The sequence below is a fragment of the Eschrichtius robustus genome, chromosome 16, assembly GCF_028021215.1.
Source record: "Eschrichtius robustus isolate mEscRob2 chromosome 16, mEscRob2.pri, whole genome shotgun sequence".
Classification (NCBI taxonomy): Eukaryota; Metazoa; Chordata; class Mammalia; order Artiodactyla; family Eschrichtiidae; genus Eschrichtius; species Eschrichtius robustus.
The window spans coordinates 76,788,278-76,803,300 of NC_090839.1; the positions used below are offsets into that span (position 1 = coordinate 76,788,278).

Sequence of the window (15,023 nt, forward strand, 5' to 3'; positions counted from 1 at the left end):
TGGTCTTCGTTGCTACGCGTGGGCTTTTCTCTAGTTGTGGCGAGCAGCGGCTACTTTGTTTGGTGCGCGGGCTTCTCATTGCGGTAGCTTCTCTTGTTGCAGAGCACGGGCTCTAGGCGCACGGGCTTCCGTAGTTGTGGCTCGTGGGCTCTAGAGCGCAGGCTCAGTAGTTGTGGCACACGGGCTTAGTTGCTCTGTGGCACGTGGAATCTTCCCGCACCAGGGCTCGAACCCGTGTCCTCTGCACTGGCAGGCAAATTCTTAACCACTGCGCCACCAGGGAAGTCCTTTTTGGCATTTTAAGCATATTTGCTGTTACGTGTCTACCAAGCATTAGATTTGCAGCTTTTCATAAACAATGAGCTTGTTTGGTTTCCCATGGGTGTCCTTTTCTACTTTACTTTTGAACGTTATAAGGAATTTACAGCCTGTTTTTTTTTTTTTTTTTTCCTGCATTGGGTCCTCGTTGCTGCGCGTTGGCTCTCTCTAGTTGTGGCGAGCGGGGGCTACTCTTCGTTGAGGTGCTTGGGCCTCTCATTGCAGTGGCTTCTCTTGTTGCAGAGCATGGGCTCTAGGAGCGTGGGCTTCAGTAATTCTGGCACGTGGACTCAGTAGTTGTGGCTCGAGGGCTCTAGAGCGCAGGCTCAGTAGTTGTGGCGCATGGGCTTAGTTGCTCCACTGCATGTGGGATCTTCCTGGACCAGGGCTCGAACCCGTTTCCCCTGCATTGGCAGGTGGATTCTTAACCACTGTGCCACCAGGGAAGCCTCAGCCTGTTTGTCTTAAAGTCTTTCTCCAAATCAACTGAATTTTCCTTAATTAAAAATTTTTAATTAAATATAATGAAACATTTTTAGGACACTCAAAAGAGGATTGGATTTTAGAACACGAGGCAAACTGACCTTGATAATAGCCTAAGTTTTTTTGGCATTTACTCTGTGCCAGGCATTGTGATGAGCACTTTGTATGCATTATGCTTTTAACTCTCACAAGGCCCTTGTGAGACAGGGACAATTATTCCCATTTTTCAGATAAGGAAACAGAGGCTGGGAGATGTGAACTGACTTCCTTAGGAGGCTCCAATAAGTGGCCAGACTGGGATTTAAATGCAAACGTCACAAAGCCTACTGCACTGCCTTCTGGTTAGTAACAGGCATGATGTGTTCCATAGCCATGCGGCTCCAAAACGTGGAGGGGAGACCTCAACACTGACACTGGTGGCCAGGGTGGCTCCTCAGAAGCAAAGGTGGACCCTCTAAGATGTCACAGGCACCTTAAGGTGCTGGAGTTTGGCTGGGAGGCTGGATCTGGACCCATGAACTCATCTCCTCCAGCAGGTTGATGGATAATAGGTTGATATCTGCCTGAATTAAAGCCATTCCAGGGGCTTCCCTGGTGGCACAGTGGTTAAGAATCCACCTGCCAATGCAGGGGACACGGGTTCGAGCCTTGGTCCAGGAAGATCCCACATGCCGTGGAGCAATAAGCCCGTGCGCTACAACTACTGAGCCTGTGCTCTAGAGCCCGCGAGCCACAACTACTGAATCTCGCGAGCCACAACTACTGAAGCCTGTGCGCCTACAGCCCATGCTCCACAACAAGAGAAGCCACCGCAATGCGAAGCCTGCACACCACAACGAAGAGTAGCCCCCGCTCTCCACAACTAGAGAAAGCCAGCGCACAGCAATTAAGACCCAACGCAGCCATAAATAAATAAATAAATAAATAAGTAAATTTATTAAAAAAAAAAAAAAAAGGCATTCCAGGGGAATTCCCTGGTGGTCCAGTGGTTAAGACTCCGCGTTTCCACTGCAGGGGGTGCCGGTTTGATCCTTGGTCTGGGAAGTAAGATCCCACATGCCACATGGTGCTGCGAGAAAAAAAAAAATTTAAAAAAGAAAAATCACTCAAAAAGAAAAAACAGCCATTCCAATAATATGCCCAAGAAACTAACACACCATTGTAAAGCAATTATACTCCAATAGATGTTTAAAAAAAAAAAAAAAAAGGAATAGGAACATTGTAAAACAATTATACTCCAGTAAAGATGATTAAAAAAAAAAAAGGAATAGGAAATAAATAAAATAATATGCCCACATATCTGGCAAAAAGGAGGAGGGGCACGCCTCCCACATCACCCCACAGAGAGCACTGCCCAGCCTGGGAGGAGGGAAGGATCTCTGTCACTTTATTAAAGTTTTTGATTTCTGGTGGCGTCCTTGCTAGCTGAGGGTGGAGAGGTGTGTGATGGTTCCAGAACCCTTTGGAGGCTTCAGGGGTGATGTTGCTCATGACCAGGAATCGCCCCAAAACCGAACTGTTGAATGAGTTGTGAAAGAGGAGCTTTGATGCATGTTCTAGAGGAACAGAGCGGGGCAAGGGCACGAGAGGCCAAGAGCAGCACCAGAGTTGGGATCACCCTCCAGATGTCAAGCTGCTACGCAGAGCTCCCTAGAAAAGAATAAGAGTCTTTCGACTTTAGATTCAAGGTTCATGTCTTTTTATCTTTCCATCCTTCACCTATCCATCCAACCCCTATCCCCCATCCATCTATTTATCCATCCACCATTCCCCACCTATCCATCTATCCATCCACCCACCATTCTCTTCCATCCATCCATCCATCCACAAATCTACCCATCATTCCCTATTCATAACAGACACTCAATAAACATTTGCTGAGACTTCCCCGGTGGCGCAGTGGTTAAGAATCCGCCTGCCAATGCAGGGGACACGGGTTCAAGGCCTGGTCCGGGAAGATCCCACATGCCGCGGAGCAACTAAGCCCGTGCGCCACAACTACTGAACCTGCGCTCTAGAGCCTGCGAGCTGCAACTACTGAGCCCGCGTGCCACAACTACTGAAGCCCGTGCACCTAGAGCCCGTGCTCTGCAACAAGAGAAGCCACCGCAATGAGAAGTCCGCACACCGCAAGGAAGAGTAGCCCCTGCTCGCCGCAACTAGAGAAAGCCCGCGCGCAGCAACGAAGACCCAACACAGCCAAAGATAAATAAATAAATTAATTAATTAATTTTAAAAAGTCATTTTAAAAAAATAAAATAAACATTGCTGTCAGTTCCTTCTCTACCTTCTTCATGAACCCCTCTCTCCTCCTCTGCCAACCCCTTACTTGGAGAGGTTCTCCAAGGCTCCATCCTCAGCGCCCCTCATCTTTCTCACTCTGCACAACCCCCCATCCCCCCACCCCACCCCCCACCAGGGCAACTGCACACCCTTCAACTGCCAACTTCCTCCTATATCAGATCTCTATCACCAGCCCAGACCTCGCCACTGAGTTCTGAAGCCATATTTCCAACTGTCTACAGAGCATTTCCACCTGGAGTTCCCAGGGGCCCCTCACACATAATCTGTCCAAAGGCAGGAGCGTGCCTGCCATGCCCCAGGAAGAATGAGAAGGCTGGCATGAGTGGCAGCAGGGGCTGGAACTAGGGGTATTGGAGGGTCTCTGGACACAAGGGTCCTGGCATGGGGTTCACCGTGTTTGGATATCTGAGTCCCTTGGTCTTGTGTCTGGTTTTCCTTGATGGGCATAGGATTCATGCGGTAGGCAGCGACAAACAAGGCCTCGTCAGTGAGTTCTGTGCTGATCTGTGTCAGGAATTCCTCAGAATGGGAAACCTTCTGGAAAAGGGAAAGTCAGAGGGGCTCAGCCTGGGAGTTCCTACATGGGAGTCCTGGGTCTGGAGGCTCCCAGGCTGGGGGCTCTGGGTCTAAGGAGTCTGGTATCGGACGGCTGGGCCTTGCAATTTAGCCTGGAAGGTCCTGGAAGTGGAGGGCAGCCTTTGGGGACCTCAGGGGCCTAGTGCTGGGGGCTCTGGGCTCAGGGTTGAGGCTAGAGTTTCCAGGCTGGCGGTCTCAGTGCCCTAAGCCTAGGAGCTCTCCACTTCACTTCACCCCCACCCCAAGAACTCCTCTCCAATGCTCACCGGACCTCCACCCAAGGAGGCTGCAGAGGTTGTAGCTTGGGATTGCCCGCTGCCCTTTTTCTCCACATTCCTGGTAGCACTGGATGCCATCCCCCTGGGGACAGTGGAAGCCCAGGTTATGCTGCGAAACCAGCCCACTTCTCCCAAACCCAACACACCACCATTCCCCGCGGCCTTGGAGAACTGTGTCAGTTCTCTCTCTGAAAAAAAGGAAAAAAAAAAAAAGAAAAGAAATCGTTGCCTTAAATCTCCCTGGGGGAGGGAGGAGGTGGGACTCCCACAACACCCGCCTCCCGCCCCCCTCACTTCGCCCAGCAGGGGGCCTCTCTTCCCTTCTTCCCACCCAAGACGCTTCCCAAGACAAGGCAGCCCACTTGCCGCCCCCGACCTGGCAGATGGGTCGAAATCTTGGGTTACTCGTCAGGAGGGGAGACGGGGAGGTCTAAGGAGCCCTTTTATGGGCCGGGGGATTTGGGAGCTGGGGAGGAAGGTTGGAAAGAGGGGACCTGGAGCAGCGCCGCTACCCATTGCTATAAAAACCTTGGCGTCTGCGGAGGTTCAGCAGCCCCGTTGCCAGGAGAGTAGGGATTCTAGAACCAAAGCGGGGTGGGCATTTTCCCAGCTTGTCGCATTTGCTCCTCCGGCCTCTCCTCCACCCCCTCTAGGTCCCTCCTTGGGGGCAGTGACCCCCGCGCCCGTGGCCTTGAGGAACTTGGGAAGATCACGTAGGGTGGAGACTGGCACCTAACCCTCCCACCACTAGGGGCACGCGAGAAGCAACCCCGCCCGAGGCCGCCCTCCAACCTCTCTGGCTGTCATCTCTTTGCCTGGAGCCTGCGAGAGCAAATGGGGGCAGAGAGAGGGGGCGGGGAAGAAAAAGTGTGGGCTGTGCCAAATAACCTGGCCTCTCGGGGGTGCAAAGAATCGGGAGGGCGGGATCTTTTTTCTTTATCTTTGTCTTCAGGAGTCATAGCCTCCGCAGAAAGGAAAGTAAAGACATTTACCTAGGCCTCCTTCTCCTTTGACCTCTCCTTTTAAGTTTCTTCCTTTGCTCAGCGTTGATGGTTCTTTGCCCCCTCTCCTCCCTCTGTACTTTGGTACGAACCGATGGAAAGGGGCGGAGGGAAGAAAAGGAAAAGGAAGCGGGCAGGTCTTAAAGGGGACGCAGCCATTTCTTAAGCCACTTCTTCCTTTCTCCAATTTTGCAAGGGCGAACGCTGAAGAGTAGGTTCCGGAAGCTAAGCACAGCTGGAGCAGCAGGGGCCGCAGCTGGAGGCAGGAGCGCCGGCGGGGCAGGCGGAGGCCAGCGTCTGCCCAGAGGAAGGGCTGGGTGTGCGCGCCCCCTGTGCCCCGCGCACAGCTGGGTCGGCCCATGCTACGGCAGGCAAAGAGCTTTAACATCTGGGACCCGGCTTGGGGAGCGGGGACCTGCGCGCTGTGGGCGCGGCTGATGAGCCGGGCTGGAGGGTGAGCCTTGCGCCGGGGCTGGGAGCGAGCTGGCACCTCCAGATAAGGCCCAGGGCGGCCAGGGGACCTCCGCGATGCCAGGCGAAAATATCTTCCTGTTTGTGCCTAACCTCATCGGTGAGTGCTACCCGCGGCTCCGGGCCGAACGGGAGGGCTAGGGACCTTGGGCAGGCTCCCTGATCCTGCCCTGTCTCCCCACGCCGTCTCAATCCCAAGGTTATGCCCGGATTGTCTTCGCCATCATTTCTTTGTACTTCATGCCCTGCTGCCCTCTCACGGCCTCCTCCTTCTACCTGCTCAGCGGACTTCTGGACGCTTTCGATGGACACGCTGCTCGAGCCCTTAATCAAGGTGACAGACACCTTTTCTCAGCCAGCCTTGAGACCCAACAACCCTCTGCCCCCTTTTCCTGCTTCCTCAGGACCTCGGGGTGGGCAGGTACTCGGAAATCAGAGGGCTCTGTCATTCCCATCTCTGTAGAAAGCAGAATAGAATGGCCTGATTTTGTAGCAGAAGGGATTTAAGCTCGCTGTGGAGAAGAACTCATTGATATCGAGGGGTGTGGGATACCAAGACCGGGCATGGCAGTGCAAGTGCTGGAGGCCTCTCTGAATAAAAATCCATTCAACAGGTGTTTTGGGGGCATCTACTATATGCCAGGCATAAGCCATAAGGATTCCAGAAAGCATGTTTAGAGGGAGGATGGAGAGGGACGGGGGATGGTTTCTGGAGAGATGATTAATTTTTTTAACCTGTTCTTCAGACCCACCTCTAAGACTTCCCTAAGACTTCAAGTCTCCTTGTCTTGAGACCTGGATCCTTGGTTCTGGGATTGATGAGTTGTAGAGCTCGCTTTCTCACTCCCTTCTACACTGTTTTCTCTACACTGCCATGCTTCCTTGTTTTATGGCACGGTGACCCTTGCCCTTTGACCTTCATACTCCAACGATAGCAGTCTGCTTTCCTCCCCAGGCAGTGGATTGTGGGCCTTTTCTCTCTTAGACTCTGCGTCAGAGTGATACACTAAATGTGGCCTCTGTCACAGATCCATTGCCCCCGTACAGCCCCTTTCCACCTAATAGTTGCCATTTTTCAGGAACCCGATTTGGGGCCATGCTGGACATGCTGACAGACCGGTGCTCCACAATGTGTCTGCTGGTCAACCTGGCCCTGCTGTACCCTCGCGCCACCCTTCTTTTCCAGCTCAGCATGAGCTTGGATGTTGCCAGCCACTGGCTGCACCTCCACAGGTCTGTGATTCTGGGGGTGTTGACCGGTTGAAGAAGACACTACAGTGGGGAGGGGTGAGACCACATGGGAGGTGTCTTCAGGCTTCTTGGGAGGTCTCCTTTTTAGCTCTGCTTTGTTTAAGGACCCTAGGCAAATCTTCTCTGAATTAGCGTCAGTCCTGTTTTACAGTTGGATTAAGTAATCCCTAAAACTCTTCTGAGGATTCCAAAGAGTTAACCTCCCTTGGGAAGGGGCATGGGGCTTTTGAATCCTGATTCTTCCCCCAGCTACCCAGCTAGGTAGTGCGACTTCGGGCAAGACAGTGGTCCTCAGCTGTGCCCCAGTCCCTCCTCTGTTCGACAGAGGCAATCCCAGTACCTACTTTGTGTGGGTTGAAATGTGGATTAGGTGGGCATTCGTAGTAATGAAAGCTCATGGATTCCGCCTACTTTCTCCCCAAGTTCTGTGGTCCGAGGCAGTGAAAGTCACAAGATGATTGACCTGTCTGGAAATCGAGTGCTTCGCATCTACTACACCTCCAGAGTGAGCATTTGCTGCCCCTCCCTATTCACTTAGCTTACGGGCAAGTCCTGGGCTGAGCCCTGGGCCCAGGGTAGGATTGGTGGGAAGGGCTCCTGGGCTGAGCCCGAGAATTGCTGGAGAAAGCAAGTGGGCCTGAGGCCCAGGTGCACCCAGGGAGAAGGAACTGAGTGGCTTGAGGGGAGGGGGAGGGAGGAAGAAGCCAGAGAGGTGTGCAGAACCAGCTCTCAAAAGGCCTTAGGCCGTGAGAAGGAGTGTAGTCTTTACCCTGGGTGGGCTTGAGGGTGTAACACCTCCAGGTAAGGCCCAGGGCTTCAAGGGGGCAGCCGGGTAAAAATATCTTCCTGTTGGTACGTACCCTTGTGGTGACTGCTGCCCACAGCTCCGTGCGCAAGGGGAGGGTGAAGGGCCTTGGGCAGGTTCCCTGATCTGCCCTGTTCCCCCTATGCCCACCCACATCCTACCCGTATCACCCTGCACCCCTCTTTCCCCAGTACAGTTCCTGGCCCCCCGGCCCTTAGTTGGGGGATTGGGGGCACTACCCGACCCTCTTGCTTAAGCAGCCTTTTTGCTGTCTGTGCAGCCCGCTCTGTTTACCCTGTGTGCTGGAAATGAGCTCTTCTACTGCCTCCTCTACCTGTTCAGTTTCTCCGAGGGACCTTCAGGTAGGAGATGAGGGGCTGGGCAGGAGGATGGGAGGGGGTCGGGCCTGCCCGGGGAGACGAAGGTCCCTCCCTCACCCGCGTCCTGTTTTCTCTGTATCGCCCTTGCTCCCTTCCCACAGTTGGCTCTGTAGGTCTTTTCCGAATGGGCCTCTGGATCACAGCCCCTGTCGCCTTGCTCAAGTCCCTCATCAGTGTCATCCACCTGATCACAGCCGCCCGCAACATGGCTGCCCTGGACGCAGCAGATCGTGCCAAGAAGAAGTGACCCTGGAACCTCCAGCCCCTGGCTGCCCACCTGCCCTGGGAGTCTCACTGTGCCACGCGGCACCCCTGTCCCTCCTAGGAGGTCCCAGGCTCACGTCTTCCCAATGTGTCGTCCAACCTGCTGGGAAGGGGGACCAGCCTCTTTGGTGATGTCATGTTCTCCGTCATCCTGGGGACCAGTCCCACCCCTGTGATCTCCAGGGACCTGGACTTCAAATCAGGAAGGATGCTCAGGAGGCCCCACCCACACGGGCAGTGCTCCCGGGGCCCCAGGAGAGCTGTCTGAGGATCGGGCATAGTCACACCTGCTGGCTCAGCCCTGGGATCTGGCTTGGCTGAGACCTTAGGGACACTTGAGTAAGGGAGGTGGGGTAGGGGCCAGATTTCCCAAAAGGCAGGGGTTCAGACCTCTGCCCCCGGCTAGATAGAGGAAGCCTGTGGGTACCATGGCCCGGAGAGAAGGTGCTGTCGAGATCCCCACTGCAATCTCTGTCCTGGCTCCGAAAGCCTTGATTATAAAGGCGGGAGCCTCACTTTTCTGGACCTGGTTTCCTTTGAGATGGTCTTGGGCCAGGGCCTGGGTTGAGGGGAGCTTGGGGGAAGATGATGATCCATCTGGATGCTTCGCCCGCATCAGTTTACTGGCCGGCTCCTTCCTGCCATTCCTCAGTGACCTCAGAGAGGTCCCCTCCCTGCCACCCAAGCGCATTGCACGTCCCCTGCCCACCTGCTTTATTTTCCTTACAACACTGTCACTGGCTGTCTACCCTTACTTGTGTACCTGATATTTACTGCCCTCACTAAAGTGTAAACTCAACGAGGGCACAGAGTCTTCTTCTTCTTTCTCTATCCCTACAAAGAAGATTAACCTTGACCTGGCATATCATAGCGGCTTAAATACGAATAGATCGGTTGGTTTCTCAGAGTGTGGTCCTTAGACCACCTGTGGGATATTTCTTGAAAATTCAGCTTCTTGGACCCTGTGCCAGACCTTCAGAGTCGGAAATTCTAGGGATGGGCCCAGAAGTCTGAAGTTTTAATAAACTCCAGCTGATTGATTCTTCTTCCCAGTTACACTGAGAATCACTGTTCCCTCTTAAACATTTTTTTGGGAACTTATCATAGGAGACATTGTTCCGGGCATCTGTCCCTGCCAGCTATCCCTACTATCTGAGCAGAAAGCTGTCTGGCACCAGCTTTCTTTTTAAGGCTGCATTGAGCCTACCATATGCCAGACCCTGTGCTGGAGTTTCTTTGCAGATATTACTTATTTTATCCTTGTAATAGTTTAGCCAAGAGGGCTTCATGTCCGAGAGGGCTGAAATTTATCAGATGTATATTGAGGGACTTCCCTGGCAGTCCATTGGTTAGGGCTCCACGCTTCCACTGCAGGGGGCCCAGGTTTGATCCCTAGCCAGGGAACTAAAATCCCACAAGCCGTGTGCCACTGCCAAAGAAAAAAGATGTGTACTGAGCCTCAACTGCTCTAGGCCCAGGGGATTCAGTGGAAAGGAGGCCACAGGATAGCCAGGAAGGAGATGATGCAGTTAGGGAGGTGCTTGTTGGGGGATAGGGTTAGAATGTGCTGTAGTGCTTTGGGTGTCTTAAGTAGAAAACTGGGCGGGAAGGGTTAATGCAGAGGAGAGGATTGATTCTCAGCTGAGGGAGCCGGGAGGCCAGAGAGCGCCCTGAGCAGTTGCCAAATGGAAGCCGATTGATGTGCTGGAACACCGAGCACTGGGGGTTGGTGGCTGGAGAGCTGATGAGAGGTGGGGTGGAAGCCAGCGGCAGTCTGAGGAACCCAGGAGGGCTTTTGGACTTCACCCTGAGGGCCACATGGAGGCGCTGAAGGAATCTTTCAAAATAATAGGTAAATTATTCACATGTAAAAATAGTAAATTGCACACATTACGAAAGGATGACGAAGTCTTCTGCCATTTTAAGCTCCCAGTTCTCCCCAGAGGCAACCACTGCTACTCACTGCTTCTGTGTCTAAATAAATTCTTCACGTCTACACGTATTCTGTATTTTAAAATTCATTTAGTATATTTTCTGGTCCGCTAATGAAACCCAGCAGGACCCTGTGGAGCTCCCAGGTACAAATCCTTTTCGTGTCTCCTGTTTCTTGTTTGTAGGAAATAGGCTTCATTCAGCCTCCGTGACCCCTGAGTTCCAAAGGGCAGGTTCAAACAGTTGCTAATCAGAGAAGGGAGGGAATGCGGAAACAAGGGAGGAGATGTCAAGAGACAATTGTGCAGCCTTGGGGCTGGGTCATGGTTCCTCCTCAAGGAATATACGTGGTTTTTTTTTTTTTAGTTTATTTTACTGCGCACGGGCTTTTCTCTAGTTGCAGGGAGCGGGGGCTACTCTTCGTTGTGGTGTGTGGGCTTCTCATTGCAGTGGCTTCTCTTGTTGTGGAGCACGGGCTCTAGGTGCGTGGGCTTCAGTAGTTGTGGCACGCAGGCTCAGTAGTTGCGGCTCGCAGGCTCTAGAGCGCAGGTTCAGTAGTTGTGGTGCACGGGCTTAGTTGCTCCGCGGCATATGGGATCTTCCGGGACCAGGGCTCAAACCCATGTCCCCTGCATTGCCAGGCGGATTCTTAACCACTGTGCCACCAGGGAAGTCCCAAGATAGGTTATTTTTAACTCATGTTAAGGCCTAATCAGGAGCTCCTGACTGGGAGCTCCTGAAGCAGAGATTCAGGGACTCAGGCTCCTCCCGACTTATAGTTCTGTGATTTTCAACACACAGCTTCCAAGAGCACCCTGCTTGCCTTCATCTCATGCAGGCAGAGGTGCACCTGGAGGACTGCACCAGGCTGGTTTATGGGAAGGCAGGGAATTGGCACGTGCTACTGCCACTCCCATTCCACTGGCTGCAACTCAGTCACGTGGCCACATCTACATGCAGGGGAGGTTGGGAAAGAGATTAGTTGTGGGACTAGGAGGAAGAGCAGATAGATTTGGTAGGCAGCGTCTTACCATATAGAGTGTGGTTTTGCTGTTTAAAGACAAATTTTTCTTATACAAGGCGTACTTCAAGAAATCAATTAATTTATTTGGTATTCAACCAAAGAAAAGCCATTTGCTCCAGTGCTGGAGGAAAACAGGCTATGTTGATCTTCATCACAGATCACACCATTCTGTATTTAATGGGCAATTTAAGGGAACTTCAAGGATAAATTTGGTACCAAGGGACTGACTGAGAATTGGGCTCTGGTGTGAGCTGGAACTCCACTATATTTCCAGCAAGTCCTGTTTTCCAACCACAGAGGTATATCTTGTATCCCCCACTATACAATAAGTGCTGGGGAGACAGTGAAAACCTGTCTTCATGCAAAAAGCTTCTATTACCTTATTGGATTTCACAACTTTATGAGGTACATGTAGTCAGGATAGGCTAGATTATGCTGTGGTAACACCCCCCCTCCACCCCCGCACCAAATCTGTTACTTAATACAGCAAACATTTCTCCCTCCTGCTGCATGTCTATTGCAGGTCAACTGTGGCTCTGCTTGGACATTTTTCTCTGGGACCCAGGCCAATATTTGAATATTGCTGGTTAACATGGACAAGGAAAAAGGATGGTGATGTCACTCCCTCTTAGATTTCATTGGCCTGAATAGGTCATATATGTGGCCAAGCCCAATGGCCATTGGAGATCTATGTGGAGACATCAAGTCATCAATTGGAAATGAGCTTAGAGCCCAGGGGTGAGATCAGGGATGAAGAAACGGATTTTTGAATCTAAAGCCATAAGACTGGCCAAGAATGTAGCTGAGTAAGAGAACAAGGCTCTGGGAATTCCCTGGCAGTGGTTAGGACTCCACGCTTTCACTGCTGAGGGCCTGAGTTCAATCCCTGGTCAAGGAACTAAGATCTCACAAGCCGCACGGCATGGCCAAAAAAAAAAAAACAAGGCTCAGAGTGACTCATATTTAGCGGCTGAGCAGAGAAAGTAGAGCTGGCCAAGGGAACTGAGACACAGCCAGGGAGGTGGAAAGAAAAGTGCAGCAGGCCAGGTCATGGGAGCCTGGGGTGGAAGAGGGGTGACCAACTGTGCTGAATGATGGGAGAGGCTGAACGAGAGGACCTAACTGCTGTGTTTAGCAACAAGGACATCACTGGTGATGCCAAACAGAGCCATTTCCATGAAGCAAGGGGTGGAGACAGAAGCTAATTGGAGTGGTTTGAGGAGATAATGAGACTTGAGGAATGGAAACTGAAGACTTTGGCCGTGAAGGAGGACATATGGCAGCTGGAGGGAATGTAGGGCTGAGAGAGTTGGTTCTCCATGGGAGGGAGCAGAGCATGTTTATATACGGGTGACCCCGATCCAGGAGAGGGAGAAACAGACGGTGCAGGAGAGAAAGGAGTTGGGGACGGAAGAGGTGAGAGAAAGTGGGCAGGGGTGTGGGAGGTGGAGAGGGGAGAGGGTGTGAACAGCTGTTCTGAAGGGGATCTCACGCAAGCTAGACAAGCAGAGTCAGAGGCCGTTAGGTCTCCCGAGATTTGTTGCCGTGAGTTTCAAATGAGACCAGTCAGTAGGTGGGGTGTTCTTCCTCCAGGAACACGCAGCTGGTCAGGGCCGGTGGAGGGGGCAGTAGCTGGTTCAAGTCGGGATGGGGCTTTTTCCACTGAGCATCGTTGGGTGGGGGAGAGGCGAGGAGTGAGGGAGGGTTTTTTTTTTATTGAAGTATAGTTGATTCATTTTTATTTTTATTTTTTTAGCTCTCATTACTTATGATCACTCCTCATACATAATCTTAGGCAATCAGTCATGGAACGTAAGTTTTTAAACCTTTACCCTATTGCCCACCTACCTCTAATCCAGCTTCCCCTCTGGCCACCCCAGGGTGAGAGAAAGGAGATTGCCATCCAGAAACAATCTGGTTTGGAATACAGGGGGACAATCAAACATCCTCAGTGGGATGTCAGCGGGGATCTGCCACCACTCAAAACTCAGCCCTTATGTGGTCTTGAAATTATTCCTGGCTGCTCCATGTAGGGGCAGATCTAGGCAAAATTGTGTAGTCCGTGAAGTCTGGTTTCTGCACTTCTTCCGTGGCCCCCAGAGCTGCGCTGCTGTTCCCTGCAGCTGAGAGTCCTCCTCTGTGGCTTGTGCTTCACAGGCAGCTCTGAATCAGTATGATGTTAATTTCTGCTGTACAGCAAAGTTATACAGTTATACATATATATGCATTCTTTTTTTTAATTCTTCATTATGGTTTATCATAGGATATTGAATATTGAATATAGTTCTCTGTGCTATACAATAGGACCTTGTTTATCCATTCTGTATATAATAGCTTACATCTGCTACCCCCAACCTCACACACCATCCCTCCCCCAACCCCCTCCCCCTTGGCAACCACAAGTCTGTTCTGTGTCCATGAGTCTGTTTGTTTCATAGGTTCATTTGTGTCATATTTTAGATTCCACATATAAGTGATATTGTATGGTATTTCTCTCTTACTGACTTCACTTATAATCTCTAGTTGCATCCATGTTGCTGTAAATGGCATTATTTCATTCTTTTTTATAGCTGAGTAGTATTCCATTGTATATATGTACCACACCTTTTTATCCAATCATCTGTCGATGGACATTCAGGTTGCTTCCATGTCTTGACTATTGTGCATAGTGCTGCTAGGGACATAGGGGCGCATGTAGCTTTTTGAATTATAGTTTTGTCTGGATATATGCCCAGGAGTGGGATTGCTAGATCATAGGTTAATTCTGTTTTTAGTTTCTGAGGAACCTCCAAACTGTTTTCCATAGTGGCTGCACCAACTTACATTCCCACCAACAGTGTAGGAGGGTTCCCTTTTCTGAGGGAGGTTTTGACTGAGAATGAGTGAATTACACAACAGACAACAGAATCTAAGCTGGGCAAGATTGAAACGAAAGGGGTGTGGGGTTCAACGTTGAGAAAGTGGTTGAGAACAAGGTCACTGAAGCCTGGAGTCGGAGGAATGGTTGTTGGAAGGCAAGGATGAGGTGGCAGGAGTTGATTTCAGAGGTGCTGTGGTTATCAGTAATGACAATGTCAAAGGATGGCCACGGGAGCCGTGGCCGAGACAGGAAGGAACTTACCCTCCATGGGCAACCTTACCTGCTGTCACTTATCCCCCGAGGCCCTTGGCTATAAACAGTGCTAACACAGCACTTAGCACATGCCAGGTACCAGATGAAGAGCTTTAAATCAGTTACCTCTCCTAAGGGAAGATGTAGGGGATTTGTAGGAAGCAGGGGTGGATGAGCTGACTCGCTTGCCTATTCTGTCCACACTGAGATGGCACCACCAAGTGCTATGGGCTAAAGACAGCCCCCGGCCCCAACCAGCTCAGACTTGAGTGGAGCTACTGGTCACCAATGCAACTTGAGCTGGAAGGAGACAAGAGCTCATGGGGCCAGGGCCCAGTGGGGGAAAAGGAATAAGACCCTAAAAAAGCTTCAGCCCTGCTCAGGAGGGGAACTGCTGGCCCATTTCACAGATGAGGAAAAGATCAGGCAGGTTGCATTCTCGTTGCACAGCCAGTACACCCAAGCTTCTCTCTCTACTCCGAGATCTTTTTGCTTCCTCAGCAGAGACCAGGCAGGCCTGGCACCTACAGCTGTACCTGGGTGGGAGGGCTGGTGCACCTTGCAGCCTCCATTTGTGTGCCCAGACTGATTGTACCTGGATCCGTCCCCCAAATAAGGGCTCCTCACTAGTCATGGGGGAGGGTGAGAAGGGGGCACCCCTTCCTCAATGCTCCGAAGAGCCCAAATCAGAAGCCCAGGGAGGTGCTCCAGTTCCTATGGCCCTGGTGCAGTAACTTCCTCTCAGATCTGACACCCCCATCTGAGAAGGGACGCATGCACAGACGCCATGTGCAGGTGTGTGATTCAACCAGCAGGTGGCGCCA

General features: G+C 51.7%; 1 protein-coding gene and 1 long non-coding RNA gene across 3 annotated transcripts; one reads left to right on the forward strand and one right to left on the reverse strand.

Moving 5' to 3' along the window:
* Nucleotides 1-2,121: 2,121 nt before the first annotated feature.
* Nucleotides 2,122-4,778, reverse strand: LOC137749672 (uncharacterized). Of its 2 annotated transcripts, none has more exons than XR_011070250.1 (3): nt 4,752-4,778; nt 3,948-4,041; nt 2,122-2,451 (listed from the first exon to the last, which is right to left on the reverse strand). It is a non-coding gene; the product is annotated as an uncharacterized lncRNA (long non-coding RNA). The 2 variants fall into 2 exon arrangements; XR_011070249.1 differs by lacking the exon at nt 4,752-4,778 and adding an exon at nt 4,488-4,651.
* Nucleotides 4,779-5,063: 285 nt separating this feature from the next.
* On the forward strand, nt 5,064-8,930 carry CDIPT (CDP-diacylglycerol--inositol 3-phosphatidyltransferase). The gene is made up of 6 exons (XM_068523850.1): nt 5,064-5,531; nt 5,631-5,765; nt 6,511-6,664; nt 7,106-7,187; nt 7,768-7,849; nt 7,969-8,930. Exons 1-6 carry the CDS (start codon nt 5,489-5,491, stop codon nt 8,112-8,114), a joined length of 642 nt encoding a protein of 213 aa, XP_068379951.1. The 5' UTR covers nt 5,064-5,488; the 3' UTR covers nt 8,115-8,930.
* The last annotated feature ends 6,093 nt before the right edge of the window (nt 8,931-15,023 follow it).